Below are 15,070 nucleotides of genomic sequence, written 5' to 3' on the forward strand. Positions count from 1 at the left end.
CACAACCGATCCAGTGGAACCGTTCCGCATTGTTCATTCAATGATATTTAATAAAAAACCATTTTTTTATCTCTCAAAAATAATGCGTTAATCAGGTGATTAGGTAAGTATCCGCATCATTTCCTCCATTTTGGCCGTGAAGATGACAGTTAATTTGTATTAATTCGTGAATGCTCATTTCCTGTCTTCTCCCATCCTTCAAGAGACTGTTGAGAGAGAATTTATAATAGCAGATTCTTCTAACAACCGTTGAAAGAATGATGAAAATTATCATGCTGATATCAATCTTTCCGTTAAGATCTTCGTTTTTGTGGAGGCATTTTAATTGGCTGATATCAATTATACGAACACACCAGAGCTACGAAAAATTAGGTAATGAACTGGGTTCAAACATGATGAATTAATTATTATAATAATTGGACGTTTTCGCAATGAATTCGACGCAACAAATTGTACCATTATATTAAATACCATATAATATATTATATCATATTAATATATCAAGATAGTATTTTAATTACACGTTTGTTTGACTGGAGAGATTTTAGAGAATCCCAATTTTCGATTTGATGTAACAAATGATTATTTTATTTTTATATTGGAATCCATAAAAATCGACGGATTTCGATGAATCAGTTATGATTGTTTAGGAATTATTTTCTTTTTTGGTGACAGAAATATGATGTAAGTGAAGGCTCTGTGTACGCACTCTCACATCTATCGACCCACTAGGAACAGAGAATAGTGGAAGGGAGATGTGTCTTCTCAAATGAACACGGTGGTTCGATGGTGGATACCCCGTGTCTGATTGATCATTCGTTAAAGCTCATGAATCTCAGCAAATAATTCTCAGTATCCAACCTTATCTCACTCTAATACTCCTGAATGAATCGTACGTGAGTGAACGACTCGTTATCAGTGTGGGATTAATTGGGGAATATGGTGGAAGATATTCAACAGTTCAAAAATTTTTTCATGTATTTATTCTAATCCGAGAAGTGATAAATTTTCATTCGCACCATAAACTTGAGGAGAATCTTCATAATAACATCAAGATGAAAATTGTTTAAAGGTTTTTTTACGAAATCGCGGAGGTACGTTATTTATTTATTCTAGTTATTAATTTGTTCATTTATTTACACGCATTTTACGTCTTTATTTGTAATTTGGATAGAGCAATATAAATATTCTTTTGTGGATCTATAACACGAGTTGTATCCTCAGAGGATAATTAATTCTAGTGAATACTTTTTTTTTCTGAATTGAGCGTGAACTCACGATAATTAACATAACATAACAAAAGTCTTATAAATAATATTACGACTTTTGGAATTATGACAACATTATGTGCACATAGTGATGATAATTTAAATATAAAATACACGGAGAAAAAAAATTATTTCTGTCAAATAAATTTGTTTGACACCCCGAAGACAGACAAATTCAATCAATTACTCTCAATCCTCAATTACTCACTTCAATCATCATGAAAAATAATTTAATTCCTGTAAATTTTCGTGTAATTAATAAATTCATTGGTCAAAATCAATGATTTCCCCCGAATTCATAATAAAAGAGAATACGCCCACGCGAAATTCACTCCGCAATCCTGTCCAGTACACAAATAATTTTTTCCTGCAAACGCATAATTTTTTCATGAACCGTTTATTTATAGTAATACGCATAATAATTAATAAAAATGGAGTTTCCGCCGAGTGAAGTAATAAATCAGAGACTGAGACAATTGTTCATCCATCTGGTTTCAATTATGCATGTATCACAGTATCTCGTGTACTTTATGAATATTACGTAAAACAAAACGACTGAGATATATAGCGAGATGAATAATATCATTATAATAAGACATGATCGCATAGCATGGTCCGATAATTCACCACCGCCATTATATGTGGGATGAATTTTTTGTTAACTCGTTGAAAAAAAAATTTTTTACTCCAATCCTTCACAATCCTTCACAATCCTCCGCCTTGGTGAAGGTGTGTATAATGAAGTTCGTATGCATTCTAACAGGTTTATTGGTTTTTGTATCGCAAATCGGAGGCTCGACTGCACTTAATTCTTATTATTGAATATTCATAAATAACTCGTGTAAAATCGAACTTCCGTGTGCAGATGTTATTATTGTCAAGGCAATAAAGACGCCTCCATTCATCAGATTCAATCGTATCATCCAATAAAAACACGAGAGCAATTAAACAGTAGTTATTCATTAATCTGAATAATTGTTATTGGTCATTACAGAATGAGAGCACTAGGGGGAGGAGTAATTATGCTGGTGAGTGCCGCAGGGACAAGTAGTCTCTCGCGAACACTCGTAGCGAGAGATGCATCGGGATATCTTCGAAATTGAAACTGAAATTGATATTGATGACTGAAAAAAAATAATTGACCAGCCAATAACGGAGGGGTGGAAATTCAATTGATAAAAATTCGTTTGAATTGTTGGATTGATAATTAAACGATGGGCTCGTTACCGAATCTACATGAGCTTGCCAGAGGCAAACTCGATAGTCCGGTCCACAGACCAGCACCAATTGGTGGTTTTGGACCCATTAAATTACCACCACAACCACCTCTATTGGCACATACTAATCGTCGGGTACGAAGTAGTGGCCATCATCACGCACTTTGGCATGACAACGATGCTATTCTAGAGGTAGCATTAACTCTTACAATAAATCAATATTGATATTTAACACGAGAGCGCAAATGACTCTGCGTATTTTACTCCTTTTTCCCTCCCCTCGCGCTTCAATATTTTATTTTGTTAGTTTTTCTCCAACCACGCGTCCATAACTCGAACAGTTTATGAATAATTTGCATAATAATCATTAAAATTCAATGACTTGCGGACATTTAGCAGTTTTCAGCAAACATTTTTTTTGTGCTCTAGAAAATTACGGTTTTTATCATCATAAAAATATGTATAATGTATAGACTTCACTTATTGAATTCCCCCATTCAGATAATTAATATTAATAATATTGATTAATTTAATTTCATTGATTATTATATTTATTAATTGTTTTATATTTTTTAAAGACAATTTTATTAAAAATTTCTCAGAAAGTCTGTGAAAAATTCGAAGAGAATTATCAGTGATGGGTAATTCGTAGATTTATTTTCATTGTGACATTTTGACGTCTGATGATTTTCAGCACATGACAACTTATTCACCGATATCTTGTCGTTCCGCCCGAGCGTCGGCTCTATCCTGTCGTCGACGTGAATCGATGACATCTTCAGCGGGTACTTCATCAGTCCGACGTTTAATAGCAGCTGTGCGTACAACACCATCTGGTCCACGACCACCTCGTAAGGTGATCCTCCGTCACTGTGCAGCCCTTCTGCTAGGCCACATGACAATATCCGCAGCAAGTCTGCCAATATTTCCCCTTCAGGCAGGTCTAGGTGCCTTCAATTCACATCTTGGTCCTCTCCTTCTGGCACTACTATACGCCATCGCTGCGATTACATCATGCTTCGCCACAATAATCGTACAAAAAATCGGTACAAACCTCATCACCAGCATCAGTCATCTCGTTACAACAATATTCGTTGGCACTCACTTATTTCCAAAGTGGTATCTCCTCCTGCCAAGTTATACATTACTTGGAATATTTGCGACACCAACATTCATCGCTAGAACAGCTCATGTCAACGTGACAGCTACCAATCTTACGATTGTTTGTACCGATCCTGAGGATTCCGATGAAAATAGAAGGGACTGCATTCTACGAAGACTCAACAGAGGAATGAAACTCGCTGAAGACATGGGTCTAGCCTTGGGCAAGTCGTCTAATAAAACATATCCATATTTATTTAAACAAATTATTGAATAAATTCTTTCTCCCAGGTTTTCACCTGCATTGAAATTATAGAAAGTCTTGAAATTGTTTGTTTATCAGGTTGCCTAATAGCTGTTGTAATTGTTAAGATGATCGATCCCCCACCAACGAATTATCTAGAAGACGATGTTGAAGACACATGCGGTGCAGAATACTGCCCTCAAGAGACATATCTCTACAATGAGACTCTAATCGTACCACCAATTCCAACAAATCCAGCTAAAATTCTCATCAGCCTATTACTCGGTTTGGCAATATTGGCGTTTGGCATTTCCTGTGCGTTCCTCGATTCGAGAATGAAAGAGCCGACGATTGGAAGTGAACGTTTGAGTTTATCGTCACACTTTAAATCGATAAAACAGTCTTTTCAAGATCCAAAACTGCAACTAGCTGCTCCACTTACACTCTTTATTGGACTCGAGCAAGGATTTATAATGGGTGATTTCACTGAGGTAATTTGCACCACTGATTTCCTGATAATTAAGAAACATCCATTTACGGTTTAAATGATTGCATTGAAATATTCCCAACTGAAGTGAACAAACACTAAACATTTATTATCATTGAGAATAATAAGAATAAATGTTTTAACAATATTACAAAAAAGGCAAACCTAATGAATGAGTGGAAGAGAATAAAATAAAATAATTTATTCGTCAGGCTTATGTGGTATGTGCTCTGGGAGGTGCATCAACCGTGGGCCTAAGCTTCTTAAGTTTTGCATTACTCCAGGCAGTAGCAGGTGTAACACTATCAATGCTCCTGCGACACATAAGGCGTTACTTCGTTGTGGGTAAGTACACAGTGAGAATAGATAAAGACATGTATACAAATTTCCGCTCGATTTACCTTCCCTGTTTCTCGTGCAAGCTTCAATTCCCTAGTGTCCTTCATATCAGACATACAAGAGCGATAAAATCAGAGATATTGACATTGTAATTTGTAAGTATTGTGAAGGCTCTTGGTACTTACAGCTGTTGGATTTGCCTTTCACGCCTGCCTCCTCCTGGCACTGATCACTTGGCGACCAGCTGGCGACGATCCAGCACTCTTCAACGTCATATCCGCTGCTTGGGGTGTCTGCAATGCTATTTGGGAGACACTTATTTACAGTAAGTCTCATCGATTAATTTATGATAATGATTTATTAATCAATTGTGGTGATTAGCTCTTCTCCTGGGATTATATCCGGCTTCCTGGCAGGGACCTCTCTCTACCTCACTATTCTGGAAATGGCTTGGTCTTTTCTTGGCCCTTGGCCTTCATGGTCTTGTATGCACTCGTCTTCGAGTACTGGGTCTTGCTAGTATGCTACTTCTGTCAGTGGTACCTTACACGTGGCTAGAGATTCGTCTTGCCAAACGTGGAAAGTGTCTGGCACCTTTGTGACCAGCTCGTGATCGTGACAGCAAAGATGGTGCTATTGTAAAAGCTAATCAGATGAGTCATATGCAATGAGATAGGCGTGTTCCATCCAGCTCGAGGCTCTACCACAGCCAATTGTCTGGTGTACGTCATGGAAGAAGACGCAGTAGTGGGGCTAATACTGGAATATTTGTTTGTTACTCCAGAACATCTCAGAGCTCATGCTGCGATCCTAATTCTAACACTTTCAAAACAATCGACTTGTCGTGAGATGATTTATTATTTTTATCGACTGGATTATTATTTTTTTGACAGTTATGTAGAGTCTCGTGGATGGAACATCGTTGAGGTGCAATTGAATTGTTTGTAATGTTATTGATATTATAGCCAGTTGAATTGGTGGTGAATATATCATTGTACAACGCTGAATACTTTGGAAACTATGAGCTTTCCTTTTTATATTGAATGTATGTTAAGACAATCTTGTCAGAGATTATTATGTACTAGAAGGTTGTGAACGAGCATGTGTTGACAGGAATGAAATTACGAGGTCAATATTTCTCCGAAAGGAAATTCTTGCTGTATCTTCACTGTCTTATGATACTCAATGTTTGCAAAAAAATTAGCCACTGGTAGACGTTAATTCTTCCATGTTCCATTTTCTCTTCATAATCAATCCTTTTGCATTTCTGTGATGTTACAAAAGTGTTTTTTGCTGGAGAGATATTCGCGATCGAGAGAAAATTGGGTAGAACACTCATACTCCAAGCTTCGGACACTGCCGCATTAAATTACGATTACGATTGTAAAATTTTCATTGGTTGATTAATTGGAGATTGAGGGGAAAATTAATAAACTCATTTTGTAACAAATGCGTGGAGTAGGGGATTATGAAATAGTGGAATAAATTTAAATATGTGATGCAATTGACAAAAATTAAGAAAAATTTTAATATCAATCAATCTGCTCCGAGTGATTTTATAGATTATTCAGAAAAAGAAAATGTTGGCACGTGTTGTTAGTGAGAGAAAATTAACAGTTCAATTTCATTAATGAGAGTCAGACGGACCGACTCAATTGATCATTATTTTTCTCTTGCGCCAACCAAAGGTGAGAAATAACCGTTATTTTCACATATCAATGATTTCAGGACTCGTAAAATCTCTCCAATTATATCCTGAATATCGACTCTTTATAGCAATAAAGAATATATAGTTTGTCTTTTCAATTACAACACGGCACTTGTATAAATAATTCCAAACAATTAAACATGAAACCATTAAAAGTACTGCACTGAATAAGGCGTTATTATAAAGAAATGAAAAATAAGTATTATTTATAATCAATTGTTTAAAAGTATTTTCACCTGAGGTGACTTTTTTTACTATTCCATACCTCTCTAAAAATAGTATTTGTAAATATGTTTCTCCTACAAAATATAATTGTTTTCTCGATTCAAAAAATTTATCATCATGGTTTGTAAAAATCCTCAATAAGTGAATGTCATATTGTCATGTTATAAATTATGGTAATTTTTTAATCTTCATTTTCGTTACTATTTATTCTACAGTGGAGTGTTAAATACCGGCGAATCTTTCCCATGAGGAACTGAGAGGGAAATCGAAATTGTCACATTAATTTCCCTTTAAAATTCTCGGAATTGTGGCGCGAAGTGGGGGCTCCATTCAAGTACCCGTTTATTGCGAATTAGATGAGTTTACTTCCTCGAGCACTCGAGTAGTTATCGTGAGTCCTCTGTAGGTATTTATAATTCAGACGATTTCCCAATTTTCCACTACTAGCGTATCTTACACTTCTGGATGTTATCTTTTGATACAAAAAAAAATTCAATGATTCATTTGAATATTTGTTTCTTCCAGGGCCTTGGGAAAGATTGGGAGATATTTTTAGTTAATTTTCATGACCGAATTGATATTCAAATTATTTTTTTTTATGAGATTTAACGAAGAAAAAATATATTCTCGTTTCTATAATGTATATTGGATTCGCCGATACGTCCGGGAATTGAACATCAATTTTTCCTTCACATGATTTTTATAATTTATTGACAAAAGCTATGTATAATACAAGAAAAAAATTATGAACACAACTTATACATAGTCTTCTATACATAGTCTTTTATTTCCCGAGATTTTTCTGGGACTAAAACATTTATTAACATTTTTTTAAATGACAAAAATCGCTGCAAAACTTTATCATCCTGATTTTTTCGTCTATTCTGTACTATTCATTAAATATGAAAGTCATTCCCTGTCGAAGATAACGACTAGATTCTTAAATATCCCTGGTGTGCACCAGTGGATCAAAAAATTCGATCGTTAATAAAAATAAATTAATGAGACGGAAATACAAAGAAATGCGATTGAAATGAAATTATTTTTTCTAGATAATCGTTCCACATTTAGCTCTCGGTTTAGCCCAATTTTCTTAACACTATCGTTGTTGTGGAGAGAGTGAAAGAAAGTGGAAACAAAGAGAAATAGTTGATGCATTTTTGCACATGGTTTTATAGAAACGAGATCACATGTTCCATTCAATTACACTTTCCAACTACATTTTTCAAAATATTCATTCTTCATATCCATTCCATCAACTCAATACTGACTGATTCGTGAACAACAAAAAATACTATGAAACAAAGACATGAGATTCAAAAGTACAACTATTCGTTTCAATAATTAGGTACAGCCAGATAGACGACAAGTTTTGATTTTGTCATACATACATTGAAAATATCTAAAATCCAAATCTCCGCACCCACCGACTTCACAAAAAAATTACCTAGTCCTTCCAGTTTATTGATTTTCCGGTTCGTCCTTCTTTCAACATTAAAAATTTATGACGAACAGTACAATCAGACGGGTGTATAATTCCCCTTGGGTGTGTAAAATATTTGACCTGTCCGTAGTCGTCGAGTTATTTCACTCAACAATAAACGTTTTTCCTTCTTTATTTTCGTGAGAACTCCACGATTTTCTTGCGCCCGTCGTGACAAATAAGGAAGGACTTCCTTCACAGGTCCATAAGGAATGTATTTATACGCAGAGTAACCTGATTGACCTGTAACAGCAAAAAATCCTCACACAGGTATTCAAAGAAAAATTATTTCCCTCCACACATGTTTCTTGCAAATTTCGTCGATCGCTTGAAGTGTTGAATATTTTTTAAACTTTTAGTCGCACTTAAAAAATCATCAAATGATGATACAAAGTCATTTTTTCCTTTTAATCTGATAATTTGTCATATCATATTAATTTACTTACCAAGTGGGAATGTCAAATAATCACACATGCCCAAGAGCTGTCCAAAGCATATGACTTTATCCTCTGGTGAAATGCCGATTTCCTTCATTCTGCAATAACGATTTCAAAAATTACAATGTCAAGATGACCAACTAATTGAAATAATAAAACAAATTACTTTTCAATAGCAAAACGAATAGTATCTTCATTGTGCGAGGCAACCATGATTGCCATTTTCTTGGGATCCTCCTGTCGATCCTTGTACTGCTTCATCCTCCTCAAACATTCCATTAGAGTTCTGTGATAAGAGTCCGTTGTCGCCTCATAAGTGGGACAAGTTGGATCTGCATAACCCATAGCAGCTGCCCTAGCGCGTTCCTTCATTAAATCGAACAAACATTGAAGCATTGAATCATTGCCGTAATAAATTTCTAAACTAGGATAAATACCTCCTAAATGAGCAGACATAGCGAAATTTTTATGAATATCTTTTTTTTCCTCCACATATCGCTCGACAAAAAAGATAAATATGAAAATTCCTGTATTTGTATTCATTCCCAAGATATTCACCTACGATTATTTCACCTACTGACTCCAGGTGGAATCTTGTTTTACTAATTCATTAGAAATTAAGGGATCGGATTTTTGGTGTGCGAGGGGTAAGTACCTGCTCGATGTAAGCCCCTCGAACGAGTTTAGCACCGAAGTAAAAATTTTGACGCTCTGCTTGCTCAAGGTCAGTCTTCACCTCGTTGAATGCTTCCTTGAGATACGTCTGGTACGTATTGAACACGACTGCCTAAGACAAAATTAGACCACGTTCAGCCACGTTCTCAGTGCTTCCTCAACACCGTTTTATTCAATCTCTGCAATAATTTTTTTTATGACACAATACCATTGTTCAATAAAATTTCAATTACCTTCTTTGTATTGTACTTGCGCATCATTTCGAGAGTCAGCCTCGATATCGCTGGTTGAAAGTACGTTTGCTCAGCATCTATCATTATCCGAAGATTGAGCTTATCAGCAACCTAAAACACACACTTACATTAATTTTTTTTATTCTATGACGAACCCTCCAGTTTTCCTTACCGTGACAATACAATTAAGTCGTCTTATCATATTTCTGAACATTTCCTCTTCCTTGGCAGTCAATTGCGTCATTAACTTCACCATCTTTCCTGTCTTGATATCAGGTACCTGGAATGTCTCACTTAACTCGTAATTCTCATCGAGAATTCCACTCCATGGGAACAAATGGATAACGCTGCGAGAAAAAAATTTATCATTTTGATTAATCATTTGTGATAATTCACATTTTTTCAAACCAAATCAAAAGAATTATTTATTTCTTCACTTTTCTTTCATAAAAAACAGACAAGCCAGAAATTATTTTCTACAACTAGTAAACCCTTCCGAATGCTCGATATTTTAAAAAAGCACCAAATGATTATTCATCTCCACTCCTTTCTACATAAAAAAAACGAAGAGGGAAAATCTAGTCTAGCTGGACATCCAGTTCTACTCTAAAATTTCAAAACAAACTTTCCCTTACTTTCTGCCATTCGCCGTTGATCACCAGTGAATTGGCACCATGAAAATGGCAAAACAACTATTGAATATAGATTCTTAGGATATACTTTCCCAGTCTCCGGAAACATGAAATTTTTATCCGCAGATAATTCATTCCAATTATCGTGTTAATTTACTAGGAACATTGATAAACTTACCCTTCTTTGTCCGCCTGGATCTTCTCCAAGAACTTTTGCACCGGGACGGCATCTTTGATATGCGCCTCTTCGAATTTCTTTTTGAAATCATCTGGTTTGGCATGATGTGCTAATACAGCCCCTTCACCACCAACAACATCGGACATGTACTGGCGCGCTCGCATGATCACCTCCGACAATTGAAGCTAGACACAAATTGAATAAATCCCCATTTTCCAAAATTTTTATATAAAATAAAAATACCAACCAATAACTGAGGTCTTCCAAGAGCTGTTAATTTGACGGCAGTGATACCAGCGCCCATCGATGCCCCTAAAAATCAAATTCTCCAATAAAAATAAAAGCTAGACTAATCCCCACTAATTAATCATTTATCCTTGTCTGTAATCTAGAAGTTAACAAATTGTCAAGACTAATTGATAATTTGAATTTCCATAAAACTCCAATCAATAATTATTACGATAATCTATATCATTGTATTGGCTAACCAAATTGATGAGAAATAATCCTAAACTTTGTGTCGTCTCCTCAAGCCAAAGAATTAGGTCTTTCCTTGAATCACCTGCGAAATGGTAATTCAAACAAACCGCTAAAGAATTTTCATACATATATCAGTCGTACACGAAGAATGTATTACCCAAGAGTAACATTGCCCCTTAAAATTAGGGAAAAGGAAAATTAAATTTTAAGATTCAGTTGAAATTCAATTACCGCTGACAGCTTCCAAGCATTTAATGAATATATCCATATTCCTCTCACACGATGCCTCATTGAGATAGAAGTACGTTCTGGCTGATGATACCTTATATCTCCTGTCAGCAAATGATTTCTCAACGTGATATTTCTTTAGTGTTCCCTCTTTCTTCTCATCACCGGCCTCCGACACTGATGCCCTACAATCAAATTATCGACTCATCACATCCAATTACTGTTATTTAAAATCACTAATGATTTATCGATTTTACACACTTGAGTTCACGTCTTTCCGCTTCTTCTTGAGATAAATCTTCCTCAACTGAATAATCGAGAATGGGCTTGACGCCAAATTGACGCAATCGTCCGATCACAGGTTTGATCTTCTCCTCGTCTTCACCGGCCACAAAGTGACCGTAAAATGTTGTTTTCATTAACAAAGTGAAAATTCTCTCTCCCAGTACGGCTTTGGCAACTTTCATGAACTGTAAATTCAGTAGATTATTTTTTCAGCGTCGAATACCTCATTCGTACTAGATTACGAAAGCTACATGCGCCTTGAAATTCACAGATGACCATGAGAAAAAATTTTAAAAAGCAATTTACAGGTTGAGACTTTGGGAATTTCGACAATTCGATGAAGTTGCATAATTATGCGTGTGCAAAATGACGCATGAGATGGCATAGATTTTACCCAAATTTCTTAGCCAAAAATTCTGGTTTTATTTTTGTTTTAGGTCAACATTAAATTATTTCACAAGACTGGCTTCTCAAGAGGCCAAACTACAAGGCAACTCGTGAAACCTTACTGATTGATTTCAAATTAATTGATAGAGTGTCAATGTTTTCAATGGATTCGATCCCATCAGCGTGGATATATAATAATTGCCTTCACCGATACATTAATAAACGTAAACAATGTGATTATAATTCCTGGAAACATTATTATTCAATACGATAGATCGGTGTTATCTCCCAGACAACTAAAAAAAAAGATAAAAATTGAATTCAAATTTTCAAAATTATCTTTCATATTTCATGTTGCATATGAAGCGTTCAACGTCTGAAGGGTAATTTCCGGCTGATAACAGATATCAATTCATAAAAAAGGAAAGAATAAACATGAAGGAGTAGACATTTTACTATAATTCAAATTCAAGTGCACAAGGGAGATAATAGACTCACATTTTCAAGTTCAATTCGTATACGAAACGTACAATTTTTATCGTAGAGTTGAGAAAAAAGTATTAAAAAATTGGAGTAAAAATTCTATTGCCAATACGAAAGTCGAGAATGTCTCAATGACTAGAGCTAAATAAACGAGTTGAAATAAAATTCATGAAGAGTTCGCAACGAAGGAGTATGAGGATACCATTGAGGTGTCTCACATTACCTTCTCATACCAACAAAAAAATTGTCATGTAATTGTATACTGCATGAAATAGACCGATGAAAAAACCGTCCGATTGAAGAGCAAAAAACATAAATGACACAACAGGATAAAAGATAAAAGAAAAACAGAATAAACCAGAAGTAGCATAAATAAAAGATAAGATTGAGATTTATTTATCTCAGTCTAGTATTCCACGCGGAACACAGACCTTCAAAATTCTCTAATTTCTAAAAATAATTACTCCTACACGAAGTGCTCTCGAATGCAGAGACAAATGTGAAAGAGAAAAATAAGGTTTTTGGAATGTGTCCAGTAGGTATTAGAGGCCAGGTTCATTCGATTGCCGGGAAGGAACACACACCTTCATCTTCATAGAAACGTCACCAATCTAGTACACATTCAAGTGCACACCTGTTTAAACCATTCTCCCTACCTCGTAATAAATGCTACAGATGAATACGGAAGCGTCGAGGGTCTCATTGATTGATAAATTAGCCGTTAAAAAAATTACCTTCATATTGTTCTCAACGACATAGTCGATAGAGCAAATTTGATACACGATGTAGGCCCTGATGAGTTCCATAGTTGTTTTACTTTTGAATGATGCCACTGGATCATCAAATTTGAGGTCGAGTGGATCGATTTGCCTGGATACCGGCTGTCCCTCGGGCTGACTCGTTGAATATCCACGTTCATCAAGATTTTTCACTAAATGTACAACACTTTTTCTACCATTCTCCAACAATCCTGACTCCAAGCACTTCAATAATTTTCTACTGGCACAATAACGCGGCAATGTTCTCAAAAACGCCATAACTCAGGTACGTCAACAAAGTCTCCGAATTGAAAAGCAGGTGAGGAGTTGAAATTTCTATAATCAGATCGGATGACAAGAATTCAAGGTTTTATTGAAGTGCAGACGGTTGCGTTGTGCCGGTAATGGCTTATCAATTGCACAATTGATGGCCAAGAACGATTACTCGGTTTTTTTTTTTTAAAGGAAATTATCTCACACCGTCGAGCACCTCACGCGGTCGAACCGGAGATCCCAATTGAAAGAGTGGTGGAGCAGTGGATGAATAGCGACGATAGCGGGGCTAGAGGGGTTAGAGGGGCTAGAGGGGCTTGGGGGGCTTGAGGGGTTTGAGGAGAGTCTTCATAGTCTAGGCCGACTTGCATTGCAATTGGTGGGGTACATTGAAAACGCTGCGCGCCATACAATTGAATTTTATTCAATATTTCCTCGAAAATTCATTTTTCAAATCGAACAAATTCATTTTGTTGTACTCTAAGTCTCTAGGGATTTGTCTGGCATTTATTCTATCCTTTTTATATTTTTCAGGAACTCCGTAGTGGAAATTCCTCATCGAATTCCAGGGGATGAGTTTGTACATGTGGAAATTATCTACCAATCTCTGTGATTCTCCGTTGAGGTTCATTGGCTTGAGGTGGAGGTGTGTCTATGGCCTTGAACGTTCATTGGTCTTGATTTATCGGCATGTAATTATTTTTTTTGTAATGAACTAAATTTATATCGTCTGGGAATTATTTGGAAATAATGAAGAATATTAAAGATGAGTTTGGGAATTAATCATTATTTTGTAAATAATTTTTCTTTCTTCCGGATTTTCGTTGCGGCTTCTACCTTTACGGGGTAAACAGGTTAATTTTTTTATTTACTTATGGAGCAGAAGGAACAATTTTTCTGATTTTAACTTTAAACATATTTAAAATAACTCAATTTAACTTTAAACACATGGTAATCAATTCTACGCATGCGCCACCACTTCCGTAAATCGCCATTGCAAAAACAAATTACAAAAATATTTGGATATTCCAAAATTTTAAACAATATTTTTTAAACGATGCAATTGGTTCCTAAAGGCTACAAGTAAATTTTATTAGAAAATTAATTATTCCCCTGCTAATTACATCCCGTCGAGAGGATTGACTAAAGTCGAGGCTTCTGGGGGTTTGAGCGACCCCAGCGTCATCGTAGTACTGCACCCCAAGAGAGAGAGGGCGGCACACGCAATGGGGGTGTCCATCAAGTCGACGGGGTAAATTTTATTTTCTGCTGTACGAATGCTTTTTGTTTTTCATTTGTTTAACAGAAATTTAGCCGACTGTAGCACGTACGGAAGGGGGAAACCACATCTTGTGGAATTTCAATGAAAAAAATTATTCAATGTATTGAATATATACCACTAATGAATTAATTTTTTTATAATAAACGCGTTGTCCTAGCGGTAACGTGCTCGACTGGCACGCCGGCGGCCCGGGTTCAATCCCCGGCATCATTCATTTTTTTTTTTCAAAATAATTCCAATTTTTTTTTTGTTAATGGCAAATCAATCGAAATATCGTTTAAAAACTGAATATTTGAAAATCGAGAAGATATCCAGTGAAATTGAAAAATTAGCAATTTTTTAAAAAGATACTTTTGCAAAATATATACTCCTAATGAAATTATAATATTGTAATAGTTCGTTATCCTAGCGGTAACGTGCTCGGCTAGCACGCCGACGGCCCGGGTTCGATCCCGCCGTCATTCATTTTTTTTTTAAATAATTCCAATTTTTTATTTAGGTAGGTATTCACCGCAATTGAAAAATTCGAAATTTTTGAAAAAGTATCAGGGTAACATGAACATCGAGGAGCTATTCACTGAAATATTCACTGAAAGTGAAAAATTCGAAATTTTTGAAAAAGTATCAGGGGAACATAACAATCGAGGAGCTATTCACTGAAATTTTC

General features: G+C 35.7%; 2 protein-coding genes and 1 long non-coding RNA gene across 4 annotated transcripts; 1 reads left to right on the plus strand and 2 right to left on the minus strand.

Annotated features, from left to right (window-relative positions):
- The first annotated feature begins 784 nt into the window (after positions 1-784).
- On the plus strand, positions 785-7,936 carry LOC105263942 (protein unc-93 homolog A). The gene is made up of 7 exons (XM_011300479.1): positions 785-1,094; positions 2,263-2,677; positions 3,180-3,810; positions 3,930-4,321; positions 4,530-4,662; positions 4,844-4,981; positions 5,038-7,936. Exons 2-7 carry the CDS (start codon positions 2,483-2,485, stop codon positions 5,256-5,258), a joined length of 1,710 nt encoding a protein of 569 aa, XP_011298781.1. The 5' UTR covers positions 785-1,094; positions 2,263-2,482; the 3' UTR covers positions 5,259-7,936.
- On the minus strand, positions 4,261-4,933 carry LOC105263937 (uncharacterized). Its single transcript, XR_891942.1, has 4 exons — positions 4,842-4,933; positions 4,719-4,757; positions 4,483-4,631; positions 4,261-4,342 (listed from the first exon to the last, which is right to left on the minus strand). It is a non-coding gene; the product is annotated as an uncharacterized lncRNA (long non-coding RNA).
- Positions 7,271-13,380, minus strand: slgA (proline dehydrogenase slgA). 2 transcript variants are annotated; one of them, XM_011300453.1, is made up of 12 exons: positions 12,825-13,380; positions 11,197-11,405; positions 10,939-11,120; positions 10,475-10,539; positions 10,228-10,412; positions 10,053-10,055; positions 9,590-9,764; positions 9,418-9,528; positions 9,165-9,296; positions 8,676-8,875; positions 8,519-8,607; positions 7,271-8,315 (listed from the first exon to the last, which is right to left on the minus strand). In XM_011300453.1, exons 1-12 carry the CDS (start codon positions 13,125-13,127, stop codon positions 8,110-8,112), a joined length of 1,860 nt encoding a protein of 619 aa, XP_011298755.1. In that variant the 5' UTR covers positions 13,128-13,380; the 3' UTR covers positions 7,271-8,109. The 2 variants fall into 2 exon arrangements, with proteins under 2 accessions (XP_011298755.1, XP_011298764.1); XM_011300462.1 differs by lacking the exon at positions 10,053-10,055.
- Positions 13,381-15,070: the final 1,690 nt, after the last annotated feature.

Source organism: Fopius arisanus, unplaced genomic scaffold (genome assembly GCF_000806365.1).
Source record: "Fopius arisanus strain USDA-PBARC FA_bdor unplaced genomic scaffold, ASM80636v1 scaffold00001, whole genome shotgun sequence".
In the NCBI taxonomy this organism is placed as follows: Eukaryota; Metazoa; Arthropoda; class Insecta; order Hymenoptera; family Braconidae; genus Fopius; species Fopius arisanus.

Bases quoted from the DNA above. Each gene is read 5' to 3' on its own strand.
- LOC105263942 (XM_011300479.1), top strand. From the start codon at position 2,483: ATGGGCTCGTTACCGAATCTACATGAGCTTGCCAGAGGCAAACTCGAT. The intron at 4,322-4,529 runs GTAATTTGCACC...TTTATTCGTCAG, and splicing joins TAATGGGTGATTTCACTGAG to GCTTATGTGGTATGTGCTCT. The intron at 4,982-5,037 runs GTAAGTCTCATC...TGTGGTGATTAG, and splicing joins TTGGGAGACACTTATTTACA to CTCTTCTCCTGGGATTATAT.
- slgA (XM_011300453.1), bottom strand. From the start codon at position 13,127: ATGGCGTTTTTGAGAACATTGCCGCGTTATTGTGCCAGTAGAAAATTA. The intron at 8,876-9,164 runs GTACTTACCCCT...GATTTAATGAAG, and splicing joins GAGGGGCTTACATCGAGCAG to GAACGCGCTAGGGCAGCTGC. The intron at 8,316-8,518 runs GTAAGTAAATTA...TTGCTGTTACAG, and splicing joins TTATTTGACATTCCCACTTG to GTCAATCAGGTTACTCTGCG.